Source organism: Ochotona princeps, chromosome 13, assembly GCF_030435755.1.
Source record: "Ochotona princeps isolate mOchPri1 chromosome 13, mOchPri1.hap1, whole genome shotgun sequence".
In the NCBI taxonomy this organism is placed as follows: Eukaryota; Metazoa; Chordata; class Mammalia; order Lagomorpha; family Ochotonidae; genus Ochotona; species Ochotona princeps.
The window spans coordinates 40,529,130-40,544,845 of NC_080844.1; the positions used below are offsets into that span (position 1 = coordinate 40,529,130).

At 45.8% G+C, this 15,716-nt stretch overlaps 1 protein-coding gene across 4 annotated transcripts in view; it reads left to right on the top strand.

Annotated features, from left to right (window-relative positions):
* Positions 1-15,716, top strand: part of PLCE1 (phospholipase C epsilon 1) — a 284,395-nt gene that overhangs the window by 212,414 nt on the left and 56,265 nt on the right. For 3 of the 4 annotated variants that reach the window (XR_009246452.1, XM_058671015.1, XM_058671017.1), the window contains exons 6-8: positions 1,268-1,526; positions 3,771-3,976; positions 12,347-13,022. Coding sequence is in view for 3 of the 4 variants with exons in the window: in XM_058671015.1 (XP_058526998.1) it covers positions 1,268-1,526; positions 3,771-3,976; positions 12,347-13,022 (1,141 nt within the window). In the remaining variant the exon portion in view is untranslated. The remainder of the gene's footprint in view (positions 1-1,267; positions 1,527-3,770; positions 3,977-12,346; positions 13,023-15,716) is intronic. The other variant, XM_058671016.1, reaches the window with a different exon arrangement.

A 15,716-nucleotide genomic window follows, 5' to 3' on the forward strand; every position in this document is an offset into this window, starting at 1 on the left:
GAAACTTGCAGTAGGGTGGAAAAAGCTGGTTTGTCTGTCTCCGTTTTCTTACTACCATCCCATCATCCCTGCAGAAAATACGGACAGCAGAGAAGAGGGAAGGGAAAGGGTTTAAGCAAGCCCAGAATGTGCCCTGTTGGGACTGAGGCAGTCTATCATTGATGCCCTCACAGAAACAATGTGAAGTGGTTTTAGGATTTGACCTTCTCCAACCCTCCTTCCACATCTTATAGGGACCTGACAACAATGCAGTGCACCAATCAGCCCCTGCCTGGGGCTCTGGCTCTAGAGGGCCCGCCTCACAGGGTCATTTCTACTGGTGTCACCTTGTTCAGCAGGGTCCGCCTTCCTTCCGGTGTCTACTTCCAGCTCATGGACGGTGTCTAGCATGTTGCCCTCCCAAGTCTGCACATGCAAGCCTGTGCACTGGGCCCTCGCCCCCTCTCTTGGCTGTCAGGTGGCTTCAGCCAACCTTCCATCTTAAGCAATAGTCACCCACCAGCCACTGTCATCAACACAGGTCAGAGGTCAACATCTCCATGAAGTTCAATAGAAGCCCTTGTCATGGAGTGCTTTTTCTCCTCACATCCAGCCCCCTTGCAGCCCCCTCCATAGAAACCTTTTCTGCTTTCCCGTTTGGCTCCTGTGTGGGGGCCAAAGGAAGGTGGGAGGGCAGTGAGGGCAGAGTAGTTTGTGCACCGCACTGCTGGTGCTGGGGCAGCTTGACATCTGTCTGTTGAAGATGGGTTACAGTGTCCCCTATTGCACTCTCAAAATAGGAGAAATCTGACTTAACATCTTGTTATGCAAAGTGGGTTGGTGACTCAGCAACAAGGCAATTCTACGGGAGAGGTTAGGGCGGCACACTTAATGTATTTCACTGGCTTAATCCAAGGGTAATGGGTAATATTTGAAGATGAAAGGAACGGGGGAGCACATTTTCTACATGCAGGCTGACCTCTAGGAATATTTGTGCAGACATGTTGCCCACCACCCTTCCATATTGGCCATGGCTTCCGGAACAGCTCCAGCCTCCACTCAGTGTCCCAGCATCCATCATTACCCCACCCCATATGATTGTGTTTGCTTGTCCTGTTTTGCTGTGTGTTCCAACTCACAAAAGTAACATTCATAGCATTTTGAAAATTAGACATACATGGGAATGTGAAAGACATATTAGCATATAAGGAATACTTAGAAGGTTAAAAATGAGCTTTATGGAATTGAGTCTTTTTACCGGGTCTAACATATCATATACTCACCATAGGTCGAGAAAAGTTTTGAAAATGTGGCAGTTCATGGAGCAGTCGGACATGGAGACCATGAGGAGCCTGAAGGACGCCATGGCCCTGCACGAGTCCTCACACGAATACAGGAAGGCGGTGACACGCGCGCTGCACATCCCTGGATGCAGGGTCGTCCCATTCTGCGGCGTCTTCCTCAAGGAGCTCTGTGAGGTCCTCGACGGAGCTTCCGGGCTCCTGAAGTTCTGCCCACGCTACAACTCCCAGGAGGAAACTTTAGAGGTGAGATCTTTCACAGTCACTACTTGAGAAGGAACCACTCTTTTGGCCACCTATCCCATCAGGTATTTTCTGTGCTCCTTAAAGCAATAAAACATCATTTACATGTATTTATTACGTAAAGATCTATTTATTTGCAAGGCAGAATGATGGGGCGGGAGGGTTTGGGAGAGGAAGGAAGAGAGAGATCTTCCATCTGCTGGTTCGCTCCCCAAATGACCTCAGTGGCTGGCACTTGATCAGGCTGAAGCTAGAAGCCTGAAACTCCATCTGAGTCTCCCGTGTGGATGCCAGAGTCCAGGTGCGTGGGCCATTATTCAGTAGCAGGGACTGGAACAAACATGGAGCCAGGACTTGTACCCGTACTCTCCTATCTCTGTCTCTCCTTCTTACTCCTTCACCTCTCCCTACCCCTTCACCTCTCCTAGCCCATCTCGCACACCCCTCAGTGGGAAAGCAGGAATAGGAAGACTCCTGAAACCCCCTCCTCCCTGTGTGACCTGGGAACACAAGCCTCAGGGTATGTAGCAGGCCCACCTGCAATGCCAGCATCCCATGTTGAAGCACCAGTGTTAGTTCCAGTTTCTGTGCTTCAGGTCCAGCTCCATGCCAGTGTGCCTGGGAGTCCATCGGCTAGTGACCCAAGGAGTGCTGATGTTACAGTCAGTGGCTTAACCAGCTTTACCACAATGCTACAGCACCAGCCCCTATTTGCATGTGTCGAGGCCAAGGTTAAATAATTACACTGTTTCTGAGTAGTACAAATAAGCTTGAGTGCTCTGCTGGAAAGAATGCCAAGTAGCACTATCAGGGCCTACCCAAGTTCCATTAGGTTCAATGTCACAATATGTAAGGACGAGAGGAAAAGTGTTTCTGAATTTCTTTTAACATAGACAGGTTTTCTTTTTGAGTGGGAATATCTGGGTACAGGGGATAGAGAACGTCAAGTCAGAATATTTACTTTTCCATACCGGGGGGAGAAAATAGGTGTCTGTATGGCCATCATTTTTTGTGCTTTGTGAGAAGATGCTGGGAAAGCTGGAGCTTCATCTAAAGACAGGTGCAGGCTGCTGGTTCCCAGGCCCAGCACTCCATGGTCCTGAGTTCCAGAAGGGAAAGCATGGAGGGCATGGGCACTAGAGAGAAGGGGAACTGGGAAGCTGGAAGGGAAAAAAAAAATCAGGAAACCTCCTTTACTATGGTATTTAAAAATAGAGAGGGGAGGATGGCAACACTAGCACGCCATGTAGACACCCATTCAAGTTCCGGCTGTTCCACTTCAAATCGAGTTCCTTACTAAAGCATCTGGGAAAGAAGCGGGAGATATCTCGACTGCTTGAGTCCCTGCAGCCATGTGGGAGACCTGGATGAGCTCCTGGCTGCAGTGTCACCAAGCCCTGGCTATTGAGAGGCATTTGGCGAGTAAGACAGCGAATAGATAATACATCTGATTCCTCTTTCCTCTCCCTCACCCAGTCCTCACCACCTGCTGACAGCACTCACACTCAAATATTTTTTTTTCCTAATGAAAGAAGAGGAGCCAGCACTGTGGCATGACTCATAAAGCTGCCACCTAGTTCCAGCATCCCATATGGGTACCCGTTCAAGACCCAGCTGCTCCACTTCTGATACTGCTCCTTGCTCATAGCCTGGGAAAAGCAGCAGAGGATGACAGCGCAAGTGTTTGGGCCCCTGCACCCACATGAGCAATCCACCTGGAGCTCCTGTTTCCTGGCTTTATCCTGGCCCAGCTGTTGCATCCATTTAGGCAGTGAACCAGCAGTTGGAAGATCTCTCTCTGTTTCTACTTCCATAGACATAGGCACCATTGAGCAAAAAGCATCTTCACCTAATGCCTTCTTCAGGCCTGGTTCCAGTGGGTTGGATGCTTTTGTAGTGGTTTTCCCTAGTTCTCACTCGAATGATAAAATAGCCCTGCCCTTCCTCTGTAAAGTGGCTAATCCTCTCCCCAGGGATCCCTGCAATAATATCGCCTTTAGTGTTTTAAAATCAAAATTGGGTGTTGATTCCTAGCACAACTAAACCATCTAAATGGAAATAAGAGTAAGTTTTCATATTCCACGTGGTGAAACGAAAATGTTTTTCCTAGAGGCGCTTGTTTTCTTTCCAATAAAATAGGCATGCATGCCATTATTTATTACTATTATGATTTCATTCCCCTGGCCAAGTAGGTTATTCAGACGTATCGTGTGAAGTCATGACGGCCAACTCGCTGTTTTTCCACAGTTCGTAGCAGACTACAATGGACAAGATAATTTCTTACAGCGCGTGGGACAAAATGGCCTGAAGAATTCCGAGAAGGAGTCCACGGTCAACAGCATCTTCCAGATCATCAGAAGCTGCAGTCGCAGTCTGGAGACGGATGAGGAGGACAGCCCCAGCGAAGGGACTGGTTCCAGGAAAAACTCCTTGAAGGACAAAGCCAGGTGGCAGTAAGTTTCATGTGTTGCAAAGACAGAATAGGGATGGGCATTTGGCCAAGCACTTAAGTCAACCCATGAAAACTCCCGTGTTCCTACACTGGAAAGCCCGGGTTCAATCCCAGTTCCACCCCTGACTCCCGATTCCTCTACTGTAGACCCTGGGATAATTGGTCCCTGCCGCTTGCATGGGAGACGAGGCGTGGTTTCTAGCTCTGACTTCATCCCCGGGTGCAATCCTCCTGGAGGCTGTGACCCAGGACTCTCAGGAGCTCTCCGTCACTCTTATTCTTGCTCTTCTTGCTCCCAATTTCACTCTCTCTTCCTCTCCTACCTCTCAGACAAATAATTTTTTTAAAAAATTTTAAAGGGTGGACTGCTCCTTTTCTTCTTTTGCCTCCTCTTGGTCTCTCCCCTACCTCAGTTTAGTTTCACACACACTTATAAAAATCCGCCTCTGTTAGCATGACGTCATGCTCTTTTCTCTTCAGACTTACCTTTCTCGTTTCCCTGCTTGTTTCGAAAATGATTGCTCGTAATTTAACTTGTTGTCCACTATTATCACTTTAAAAATCCTGGGACTATGTCTATTGCCATTGCTGAAAAAGTCAACAAGTTAAATTTCAGCAGTACAGCCATGATCTTATTTTTTTTTCACTTCTGTATCTGTGTTTTATTAGTCTTTGGGTCAGGCACTGTACTGGATAGTAAAATATTTTTAAGTCCAATATATGGATTTGCTAGGGCTGGATGATACCCAGACTCAGTATTGGACAGTGACCCGGCCTCTGGGGTTCAGAGTCCTTGCTTTGAGAAACAAATTGAAAAGGTGCCTCATCCTTTCTCCTCTGTCGGAAGCTGTGAGGTTGTGCACTCATCCTGATTGCTGTTGGCAGCAGTCACTGCAGTCCAGCCTGTCAGACTTGCCCACAACCACAAGGCAGGTGGAGACATCAATGGGCATGGGACACCACTTGCATTTCTCCAATGTCTTTTACTCGCAGCCAAGCCTAACTGCAAGTGGTGGAGCTTGACCCAGGTGGAGGAGTCCTTCTAAGCCTCATGCAGCTCTCAGGTCTCCAGGTTTGCCATCCTCGCCTTGAAAGGTTGTGTTGCTGCTTGGTGCTCAAGAATAACACATCATGGCTCTTTTGAAGTCCTTAGACACATGTCTGTGTGGTTGTAAGACATTGCTGTTTGTTTGGTGCTGAGAAGGACAATAGTGTTTTCACAAAATATTTTCTATAGGGGGCAGGTGTCTGGTACAGTGGTTAGTTGCCACTGGGATGTTCATTCCATATTGGAGTGCCTGACTTCAAGTCCTCGCTCTGCTTCCAGTTCCCCTTCCTGCCACTACTCACGCTTGGAGGTGGTAGTGATGGTTCAAGAAGTCGGTTCCTGCCACCTACCTAGATAACCCCAATTGAGTTCTTGGCTCTTGGCCCCTGGCTTACAGCCTAGCTCAGACCCAGCCATTGGGCCATGTGGCGAGTGAACCAACAAATGGAATATTTCTCTGTCTTCCTCTGTCTTTCCCTCTCTGTGTGATCCTGCCTTTAACATAAGTAAGTAAATCAACCTTAAAAAAAAGGAAGGGCCCACAAAGCAGTGTACTGTATGCCATTGCTTAGGACATTAGTATCCTGTCACAGAGCACCAATGCCACACGCTTTGCTTCCAATTCACTTCTTCGCTGATGTGCCGGGGAAAGCACCAGATCATGGGCAGAATGCTTGATTCTCTATACCCACGTGGAAGATTCTGATGGAATTCATGGCTCCTGGCTTCAATCTAGACCAGATCTGGCTATTGCAACCATTTGGGTAGTGAGCAAGCACATGAAAGAGATCTCTCTCTCTCTTTCCCCATCACCCTACCTTTCAAATTAATTAATTAGTTGATTTTTTTTAATGGAAAGGGAATGTCATTCCATTTCACTGTATTTGTAAGAAAAAGCAGCCAGCGGCTTGGGAGGTGAAACTTCTTTGTTATAGTGAGACCTGGCTGACATTCGTCTTTAAAGCTGCTATGAAGGAAATCTCCATGCTGAATGGATGAAATAATGCAATTCCAATTGCTGTTTAAAAATAGCAGCCTTCATGTGAGGCAGTGGGTGCTTGTATGTGTGGAGTCTGAAATCTAGGTACCAACGTTTTGTTTCATCATGCTATCCTTTCCCCAGGAGTTTCTTTGGTTAACAGTCTTGCCCTGTTCCATCACCTCTCTTGAAATTTTTGTTTCCAGTCTTCTGCTTGGTGCGTGTCCTCTTCCTAACCATTTTATCATCTGCATCCGGGGAACATTCTCTTCCATTGCACGCTTTGCGGACCCTGCCATGAGCACTCCGAGGCGGGAGGGAACAAGCGCAGAAATGTAAATATTTACTTTCCACAGACTGTGAAGTCCTCTTGGACTCCTCTCCGGGAAGCCTGTGCACCTGAGGCCCTGTCACAGTTTCCTTCCCCCCAGATGACCATTCCCCTGAGAGGAAACTGAGCACACACAGTCAGGGCGGAGACCAGGACAGCGAGTGCAGCTCCTGTGAACCCCTGCCAGCATTGGAGGGTCCAATGCAAGGATTCAAAGCATGTGGGGAAAGGCTGAGCAGATACTGAAGCCTGGAAGAAGTGTACTTTGTTGATGTAGCTGAAACACACAGTATGTAACCAAGAGCCTCCTGGGAGCACTTACAGAAACCCTAGGAAAGCCTTCATAAACAGGTGAAGACTTTAACAGGAAAGGAATGGAGTTGAGAGAATCTCAAAATATCCTTGGGATCTAAAATGGGCTTGCTGAACTACTGTACAGATGAATAAGTGGTACCCAGGGAACAGAAGTCACTTTCCTGAGCAATAAACAGCAGAGTTGGCATGAGCCTGGCCGTGGGGTCAGTTAAGGGCAAGGTCCTTTGCCCTGCAACCTTTGACGGAGAGGGGCTGACCCTCCACTCCCCTTCAGTTGGATCATCTGAGAACATTCCAATTATGTTTATTTTTTTTAATGATTATTTATTTGAAAGCATTAGAGAATCTTCACTAAGCCTCAGCAGAGGCTCCATCCTGGTCGTCTCCTAGGGAGTACAGGGGCCCAAACACCTAAGCCATCTTCCACTGCTGTCCAGACACATCAGCAGGGAGCTGAAACAGAAGTGGAGCAGCCAGAACATGAGCCTGCAACCAGATAAGATGCTGTGTCGCAGGGGACAGCAGTTTTACTTACTACAGCATAATGCTGGTCCCCCAATTATATTTCAATCACAATTTTGCTGTGTCATCACGGAGAGTAAATAAGCTTTGCCTACGTGAATATGTTTCAGTCAGGAAGATGTGAGAGGATCATATGTTGCCATTGTTGGAAAATGAAAATAAAGAATGTTAAGGTATGTAGGGAATATTAGAAATACTGAACATATTGTTCCTCACGGGGAGCCTACTTTTAACAGAAGATTGTCCTGAGTTCTTCATATGTGTTGACTGATAGAAGTCTTGCAACACCTACATTTTACTCAGCTAACAGCACCAGGACTTAAATTCAGGCAAACTGGCTCCATGTCCACATACTAGCTAATTATAGTTTATAGACTACGTATAGTTGAGACAGGTGCTAGGTTAAGTAAAGGAAGTGTTTTCCAGAAAAGAATTTTTAAAACATTAGATTTTATGCAACAAAGGAAGCAAATCCTTTGGACAAGGTGTGGGCTTTCTTCTATCTTAAAAGCTAAATTTAGGGGCTGCTGGTGTGGTGCAGCGAGTTAAGCTGATATCGGCCACACCAGCATCTTGAATGGCTACCGGTTCAAGTTCCGGCTGCTCCATTTCTAATCCAGCTCCTGCTAATGTACCTGAGAAAGCAGGAAAAGATGTCGCAGGTACTTTAGCCCCTGCGCTGGTGGGCAACCTGGGTGACACCCCTGGCTCCTGGCTTTTGCCTTCCCCAGCCTGGGCCATTGCAGCCATTTGGGGAATGAACCAGCAAATGAAAATTCATTCTCTCTCAAGTCTGCCTTTCAAAATATATATATATATATCTTTTTAAGAAGCTAAATTTAGGCTTCTGCAGCACCTGATTTGATGTTCAACTGATCTTGCTAAATTTGTACAAAGCAATAAACCCTTGCGAAGAAAATATTGAAGTAAGTTGACAAATCCTCGTGGTATCACCTAATACAAGATTGTCCTGGAGAAAGATTAGTGTTTATGTGTCAGTGGATAATTTCTGACTGAAGGTTCTGCAGCAGCCCTCTTGGCAGGACAGAAATTCTCTTTCTGTTTTCATTCCTTGATCTTTTTGCTAAGGCAGACACCCAGAGTGTGCAAGGTCATGTCTTTACCATAAAACCACGTCTTAGTGTTGCATTCATGTTATTCCATTCCAAAACAACTGTTTAGTGTTTCACCTTATTTCTTCCTATAAATCCACAGAAAATTGTCTCCTGAGAGAGTCAGGTACATAATTGTCTGAAATGCCCTATATTATCCAAGACACAGAGCTACCACTAGTTTCCTGCTTAGAATGAGTTTATTTCATTATGAACAATTGTCAATTTTATTTGGGGCATTAGTCCCTAAAAGAATGTTTTTTAATGGAATTATTGCCATCTGGCATTAGCTCTTAATGCATTCTAAAAGAAAAGCTGATGTCGGGAGAGACAGCGTCCCTCTCTCAGCAGACATCATCTCAGACAGAAACAGGCTCCAGAACAACCATGTAATTTTTCTTTCCAGACGTCACTTCTCATCATGCCTGTAGGTTTTGCTGAAAAATGCCTGTTTTCATTCAGAACAGCAAATTGGTGGAGTCAGAGAAATACCATTTCGCTTGCTAAGTTCAAATCAGAGGCTCCTTGTCCAGGTCAGCATCTGTTCTATTTTCATGGGAACTGATGTGCACCCATCAAGGCCTATTTGCACGTTAAAGAAGAAACCAGAAGAAATACAGAGAATTCAGAAATGATCCCGTGGCCATGGCCCCAGCAGAGCACAGCTGGGCTGATTGAGGCTCAGGAAGAGGAAGGGGCAGAACCCTAGGAGTAGGTCCCACATCGGGGACCCTGGGATGGCATTGGGTGGCCATTCCCCATCCCCAGTCACTAGGGAGGCAGGGAGGCTGGGTGCGGCTTCTCCCCTAATTCCTCCCCCTCCCCCTGATACAGGAGGAAGAGGGAGAAGATTTGGAAACAGAGGTCTCACGCACACTCCTCTAGTCCTCGACACTTCCCACCCTGGTCAACTATGTAAACATAAAAAATAAAAAGCAAATTAAAAAAAAAGTGGAGACAAAGTAAGAGGAATGAAAATAATTCTTTCTGATTTAATTACGGCAGTGCTCTTGACCAAGCCAGACACTATGCTGAATGCTTTCAGGTGTGTTGCTGTATTTGATGGTCACCTCTGTGTGACAGGAGTCATCTTTTTGCTGTCTACCAGGCAAGGAAATTTCAGGAAAACTGAGTAATTTGACAAGGTCACACACCAACAAAGTGTGGAGCTGGTTGTTAAACCCAGGAGATGTTCAGAGGGCAGGTTTCTAACCATCACCCTGCATGCAGGAAACAGTTTTGTAAGAGGACATAAGTATTCTTTTTCCACTATTCAGAGAGCTAGAGATAAATTAGATTTGCTTTTTTTTCACTTTTTATTGTGAAATATAACAGTAAGAAAAGATCATGCAATGTATTTGCAACTAGCCCCTCCTCTTTGTTTTTTAATACTGTTTTTCATTAAAAGGAAACAAGGTTTCTGGGAGAAGTGGCTGACTGCAGAGCGAGGACAGAAAAGCTATGAGGTGAGCCAGGAGCATTTTATGCCACAAAGTAAGAAGGCACTCAGAAAAACCCAGTGGTGGGAGTATATAAAAGGAACGCAAACCCCCTCTCGCCAAAGCAACAGCATTAGTAAAATAAGATTACATTATTATCCACCAAAAGTACTAGATAAATATTTGTAGATTCATGCTAATATAAGTAAATGATAAATAAATGACCAGAGAGGACAAATAGGAAAGACAAATTTCCAGGCAGAATCCCAAATAACTTGTAAATACTCCATCCTCTGGGTGGGTGGAACGTGGCTCTCAGCCCTTTCACTGCGCGCTGTGCATAATGACTTCTTCCAAAGAGAACAGAGTGGAAGAGAATTGTTAAAAATCACAGTGTGACATGACACACACGGGCTCAGCCACATGATCAGAATCGATAGCAGAAAATAAATCGTGGTGGTGGTGGGTGTCTTCAGTATGATGTGAGAGAAGGCCTCTTCCTCCCCAAAACCTAGGACTCCTGTCCAACTATAGGAAAAGAGCGGAAAAATCCCAGTTAGGAGAACTTTACAAAAATACCTGACTAGTAGTCAAAACAGTCAAGTTCGTCACAATTACGGGAAAGTCTGCAAGACCACCCTACTCCAGGAGACCAAGAAACACGATGGTTAAATGTGATGTGGGATCCAGGGGAAAGCAGGCGTGAAGTAGGCTTATTAAAAGACAACTGAATAATTCCCGAGTGATTGCCTGTGTAATGATCACCCAGAATTAGAATATTGCCAACATTTATAAACTTGTTTCTCTTTTCAGTTGTATCATCACCAGCTCTCCTCCTAAAGAAAAATACTATATATTTTATATCGTCCTGCTCTTCTTGAAAGCTTTTCTGCTAATTTACATTGCTAAGCAGTATAGGGTATTTTTGCCTGGTTTTGAAATGTATATTGCATAAATATAATCATACGGTATATATTCTTGGGTGTCTTGCTTTAAGTGTGTCTGTGCTGCTTCATGTAGTTAAATATTGCCTTTTCATTTTCACTGCTATCCAGAATGATACCATATAAATACATCAGAATCTGTGTATACATTCTGTTGTTGCTAGACATTTAGGTTGCTTCTGATAGGAGGCTTTGAAAAGCATTTTCCAACCATTAGGTTTGTGAGATGCAGAAATTCAGTGTGTAGCATAGATACTTTTTTAAAAAAGATTATTCAGTTATGTGGGACAAGGAGGAAGAGCCCACTGTTTGGAGCCAGGAGTAGGGTCTTGTTCAGGGACCACGTTCTAGGCTGAGGGGCATTAGAAAATCCAGTGCCGCCAGCTATGCCTCACCAAGAGGCAGTTGGCTCCCCAGGTGCCTCTAGACAGTGGAAGAACTTGGCTGTGTTTCATGGTGATAGCACAGTTTCCAGAGCTGTGTGGACCAGTCTGATACCAGCTCCTTCATGGCCCTATCCAGCACTTGGTCCGCATTGTTTGTGGACCAATCAGCAGATATTTGGTAACAACGGGTCCCTCTCAGGCAGGCTCCTGTGCCTCCCCCAAGATCCTCACAGTCGCAGTAGTCCAGAGTTCTCACCCAGCGAAATAACTTCCTATTTTTCCAAGTTGACAAGTCTTTGATCTGCATTCATGTGTTCCCATGTATAAACAAGGAGTCCAAATCTAAGGTTGGATCGAGAAGGGCCATAGTAGCTTATCTGGCCACCATGAGCCTATTTCCCAAAGAAGGTCTGAGCCAGTCCTGTTTTAACATAAGTTTCTTCTCGTGCCAGCCTACTTAATCTTATTTCTGCCTCTTTTAGTCCCATTGTGTCCAAGTCATGTGTTTGTTTATGATTTAAGTGGGAGTTGATTAAGCTTAGGTATGAAATTGCAAGCTTTCGAATCAGACCCAACCTCCGCATGGCCAGGCCTCTTACGGACCAGCTGACCTCTAACAGGTCATTTCCCTATTTCTGAACCTCAGTTGACTTTGCCAGTAGGTTACATTTAGTGGTGCAAAAAAAGAGTATGTAAATGATTTATTACAGAAAACAGAAAATTAATACATAATGGAGGTGATTATTGGCAATCAAAATATAATAACTCATATTGTAGTTCCTTATGGCTATGATTAGATACTTAAGAATACATTTTTATTTCTTAATTATGTATTTGAAACTCTAAATTACAGAGAAAGAGAAAGTCTTCTGTCCACTGATTGAGTCCCCAGCTGTTGCAACAGCCAGGGCTGGGTCAGGCAGCCGCCAGGAGCCAGGAGCTTCTTCTGCATCTCCCATGTGGGTGCAGGAACCCAAGCATTTGCACCATCTTGCACATCATTCCCCAGGCACATTAGCAGGGAGCTGGATTAGAAGTAGAGCATCCAGAACTTGAACTGGCACCCATATGGGGATGCTGGCACTACAGGCAGGAGTTTAAAATGCTGTGCTACAGCTCAGACCCCAATATAAGGTCTTAGAATCCAATTATGAATAATAACTCTGACATCATTTTATAGCAGAGCAATAATTAGAATGCATAGTGGGCCAAAATAATGAAGCCCAGTATCTGTAAAAGGCTCTGGGTTGTTACGCTTCTGACTGTAAACCCTAATTTCTGCCTCTTCCCACCAGGTTTATAATTGGAGATTTGCTGGATTCAGAAAATGATATCTTTGAGCAGCCCAAAGACTGTGATTCTCACGGACCTGAGGAGCCTCAGAAGGCCTTTGATCACGGGACGGAGCTCATCCCATGGTATGTGCTGTCCATCCCAGCTGATGTGCACCAGTTCTTGCTGCAGGGTGCCACAGTCATCCATTATGACCAGGACACACACCTCTCTGCCCGCTGCTTCCTCCAGCTGCAGCCTGACAATAGCACTCTGACCTGGATAAAACCCACCACTGCCTCGCCAACCAGCGCTAAAGCAAAACTTGGCATGCTGAGTAACACGACTGAGCCTGGCAAGTCCCCCTTACTGGGCAGTGCCGGGTTAAACAGCCTGGCAGAGGGAGTCTTGGACCTGTTTTCAGTGAAGGCTGTGTACATGGGACATCCTGGCATTGATATATACACTGTGTGTGTTCAGAACAAACTGAGTAGCATGCTTCTGTCTGAGACTGGCGTGACACTGCTCTACGGGCTTCAGACAACAGACAATAGATTATTGCACTTTGTGGCACCAAAGCATACGGCTAAAATGCTCTTCAGTGGATTGTTGGAACTCACAAGAGCTGTGAGAAAAATGAGGAAGTTCCCTGACCAAAGACAGCAATGGCTACGGAAACAGTATGTCAGCCTCTACCAGGTAAGAGGTGTGGCCCGTCCTCTTTGCTCAGTGCTGTGATCCCCGGGGCTCCCACTGCACAGTTAGACCACCAGGTTCATGTCTCCAGTCCTACTACTTACCCCTTGTGTGACTTTGGTGGGGGAGGGTTTACTTAAGCTTTTACTGCCACAATCCCCTCACTTTTCAATGTAAACAATGTGAAAATAAGTGAAAGATGCGTGTCAGAGGTACAAGGAATGGTGTCTGCACAGAGCAGGTCCTGTTATCATGTGGTGGTCACTAGAGTTCTTGGGAAATCAACCAGTGATTAGAGATGTTCTCACATATCAAAGATTTCAGCTGAAAGCAGTGTAATACGGAGTGCTTTTATTATCAATTCATAATTAATGGATTCATTGGAAATTTTCCTTTTGGAAGTTGAAATCCTGACTTATCACAGGACATGCTATGTGACTTTTGGAGAATTGTGTAACTCACTGTATCGTTGCCTGTCTGGAGAGCTTTTCGGGCTGAATATGGAATCCTTCTTACATGGAGTTCTTCCTCACCAGGTTTCTAGAGGCAACAGCCCTTAGCATGTAGTTTTTCACTATAGGCTACTGAATGAAACTGAGTGTGTTGCTGACAAATCCTAAGTTGTGAGGTGCTTTACCACTGCAACTAAGGGTGAGAAGAGGGCCCGGCTCAATGGGATGATGAAGACATTTGACCAAAGTGGAGTAACATGCTTGCTGGGGCAAGTGGGTACAGATTGCATGGAAACTGTCATTGAAAACTGTCCCAAGGTGACAGTTAAAATGGCACCCACATATACTGTTTATCTGCAGGTTTTATGGATTTGGGAAATCAATTTGAGGTTCTTCCAAGCTTCTGTTTTTTTCTGTAAATTTTTTTATCATGATTACATGGCTGATCAGAGTGGGAAGAATCAAGGTTTAGGCAAAATTGGGTGAACTCTTTGCTCCCAAATTTGCTATTTCTTCTTCTTGTTTCTGGGGGAAGGGGAGAGACAAAGGGGAAAACATTCATGATTTTCCACACAGATGAGGAACCACCACCTCATATTAACCCAGAGTCTCAGTGTGCACATATTCCGAGGGTTCTGTCCAAGTGGTTTGGATAGTTCTGAAATGCTTCCAATTTCACCAATCCAAGGATGATGTCACCCTCCCAATGTCCATTGGTTCCATTCACCGAGATTTTTTGCTGTCATTGTTTGTTTGGGGTAGTTGTCCAGTTAGTTCTGTTCTTCTTCTGCTACAGCACCAAATGAGATGCCGTATTCTCATTTTACAACAGGGCCTGTGTCCACTGCTCTGCCTTTTTCTTGCAGGCCATGAATCCAAAGCATCACCATTGTCCCCACCCCTGGGGCTCACAAACCCAACACCCACCTAGTAGGCTGGCCCGAGGACCTGGGCCATGCAACCCGAGCCCCACTGGATCCCCCATCCCCAGGGTCAGAAACCCGGCCCCCACCACGCAGGTGGAACCCAGGACCTGAGCCAAGCTACCCAAACCCTGTCAAATCTCCCATCCCTGGGACTAACTAACCAGGCCCCCACTGGGTCCAGGCTGGCATGACCCAGCATCTCCCAAGTGTCTGCAATTTTTTTAGCATCTGCAATTTTATTGCACAGCCTGACCCAGTCTAGTCTGCTGTCCCAGCTCTTGCTGGTGACTGCTGCAGCCTATCCCAGCCCAGTCTGATTGTTGTCCTGGTCCTAATATGAACTGGCTAATGCTGCAGCCAGATCTGTCTCCTCCTGCCCCCTGCCCTGGGTCTCCTGGTAACCTGCCATTGTCTGGGCTGATCCTCGCCTTGCTTCTTGCACTCACCTGCAGGAACTGTGTCCCAATGAAGGAGTTTCCCAAGCTCCTCCATCGAGTCACCTCCCAGTGGAAGCTCTCATGCACACCAGTGGGTCGTTGGCCCAGTTTGACTTTGTCCACCTCCTGCCCTGGCAAGAACAGTGGCCTTGCTCAGTCAGCCACACCCATTCTGGTTCTTGTTGTTGGGCGTTGCAGCCCAGAACTACCTGGTCCGCGCCCAGACACAGCTTTCACATGGTTCAGTGGGAGTCAAGACCTAGCCTAGCCTTGTTTGGCCTACACCCAACCTGGCTCTCACGAATACCAGTGAGGGCTGGAGTCTAGCCCAATCTGTCGTTCCAAAGTCCCAGTGCACATCTGCGCTGATGCAGACTGTAGCCATGTCCAGCCAAGCCTGATGCCCCCAATCCTACCCTCGTCCTCACTATTAACAGGAGAATGTTATTTAAGAATGTTTCTTAATTGCCAATTTGAGAAATGTTTATGTAGAAAATAATCTTTCTGACATGAGTTGTATGGTGAATATATGGGAAATTACTTTTATTTTAGTGTTAGTAACTATGATTTGATTTGATGAAGGCCGCAATAAGAAATAACACAAAAGACAAGAATAAAAAGTGATATTTAAGGAAGCCTGGGGGAGGGGAATATACAGGAAAATTGGAAACAGTGAAGTTCAAGCATGCTCGTGTGGGATGTAGAGGAACATCTCCCAGGGGCTTTGGCTTGGGGTGTCCGAGGTCAGAGCTGAGGGCCTGTGGTCTAAGGAAGGGACTCTGGAAAACTGAGGAGGTTAAACAGAATTATCAGGTAAACAACTTTGGTTATAAGCAACAGAGAAAAGTTCTGGAGATTCTCCCCATGGTGTTAGTTCTGGAA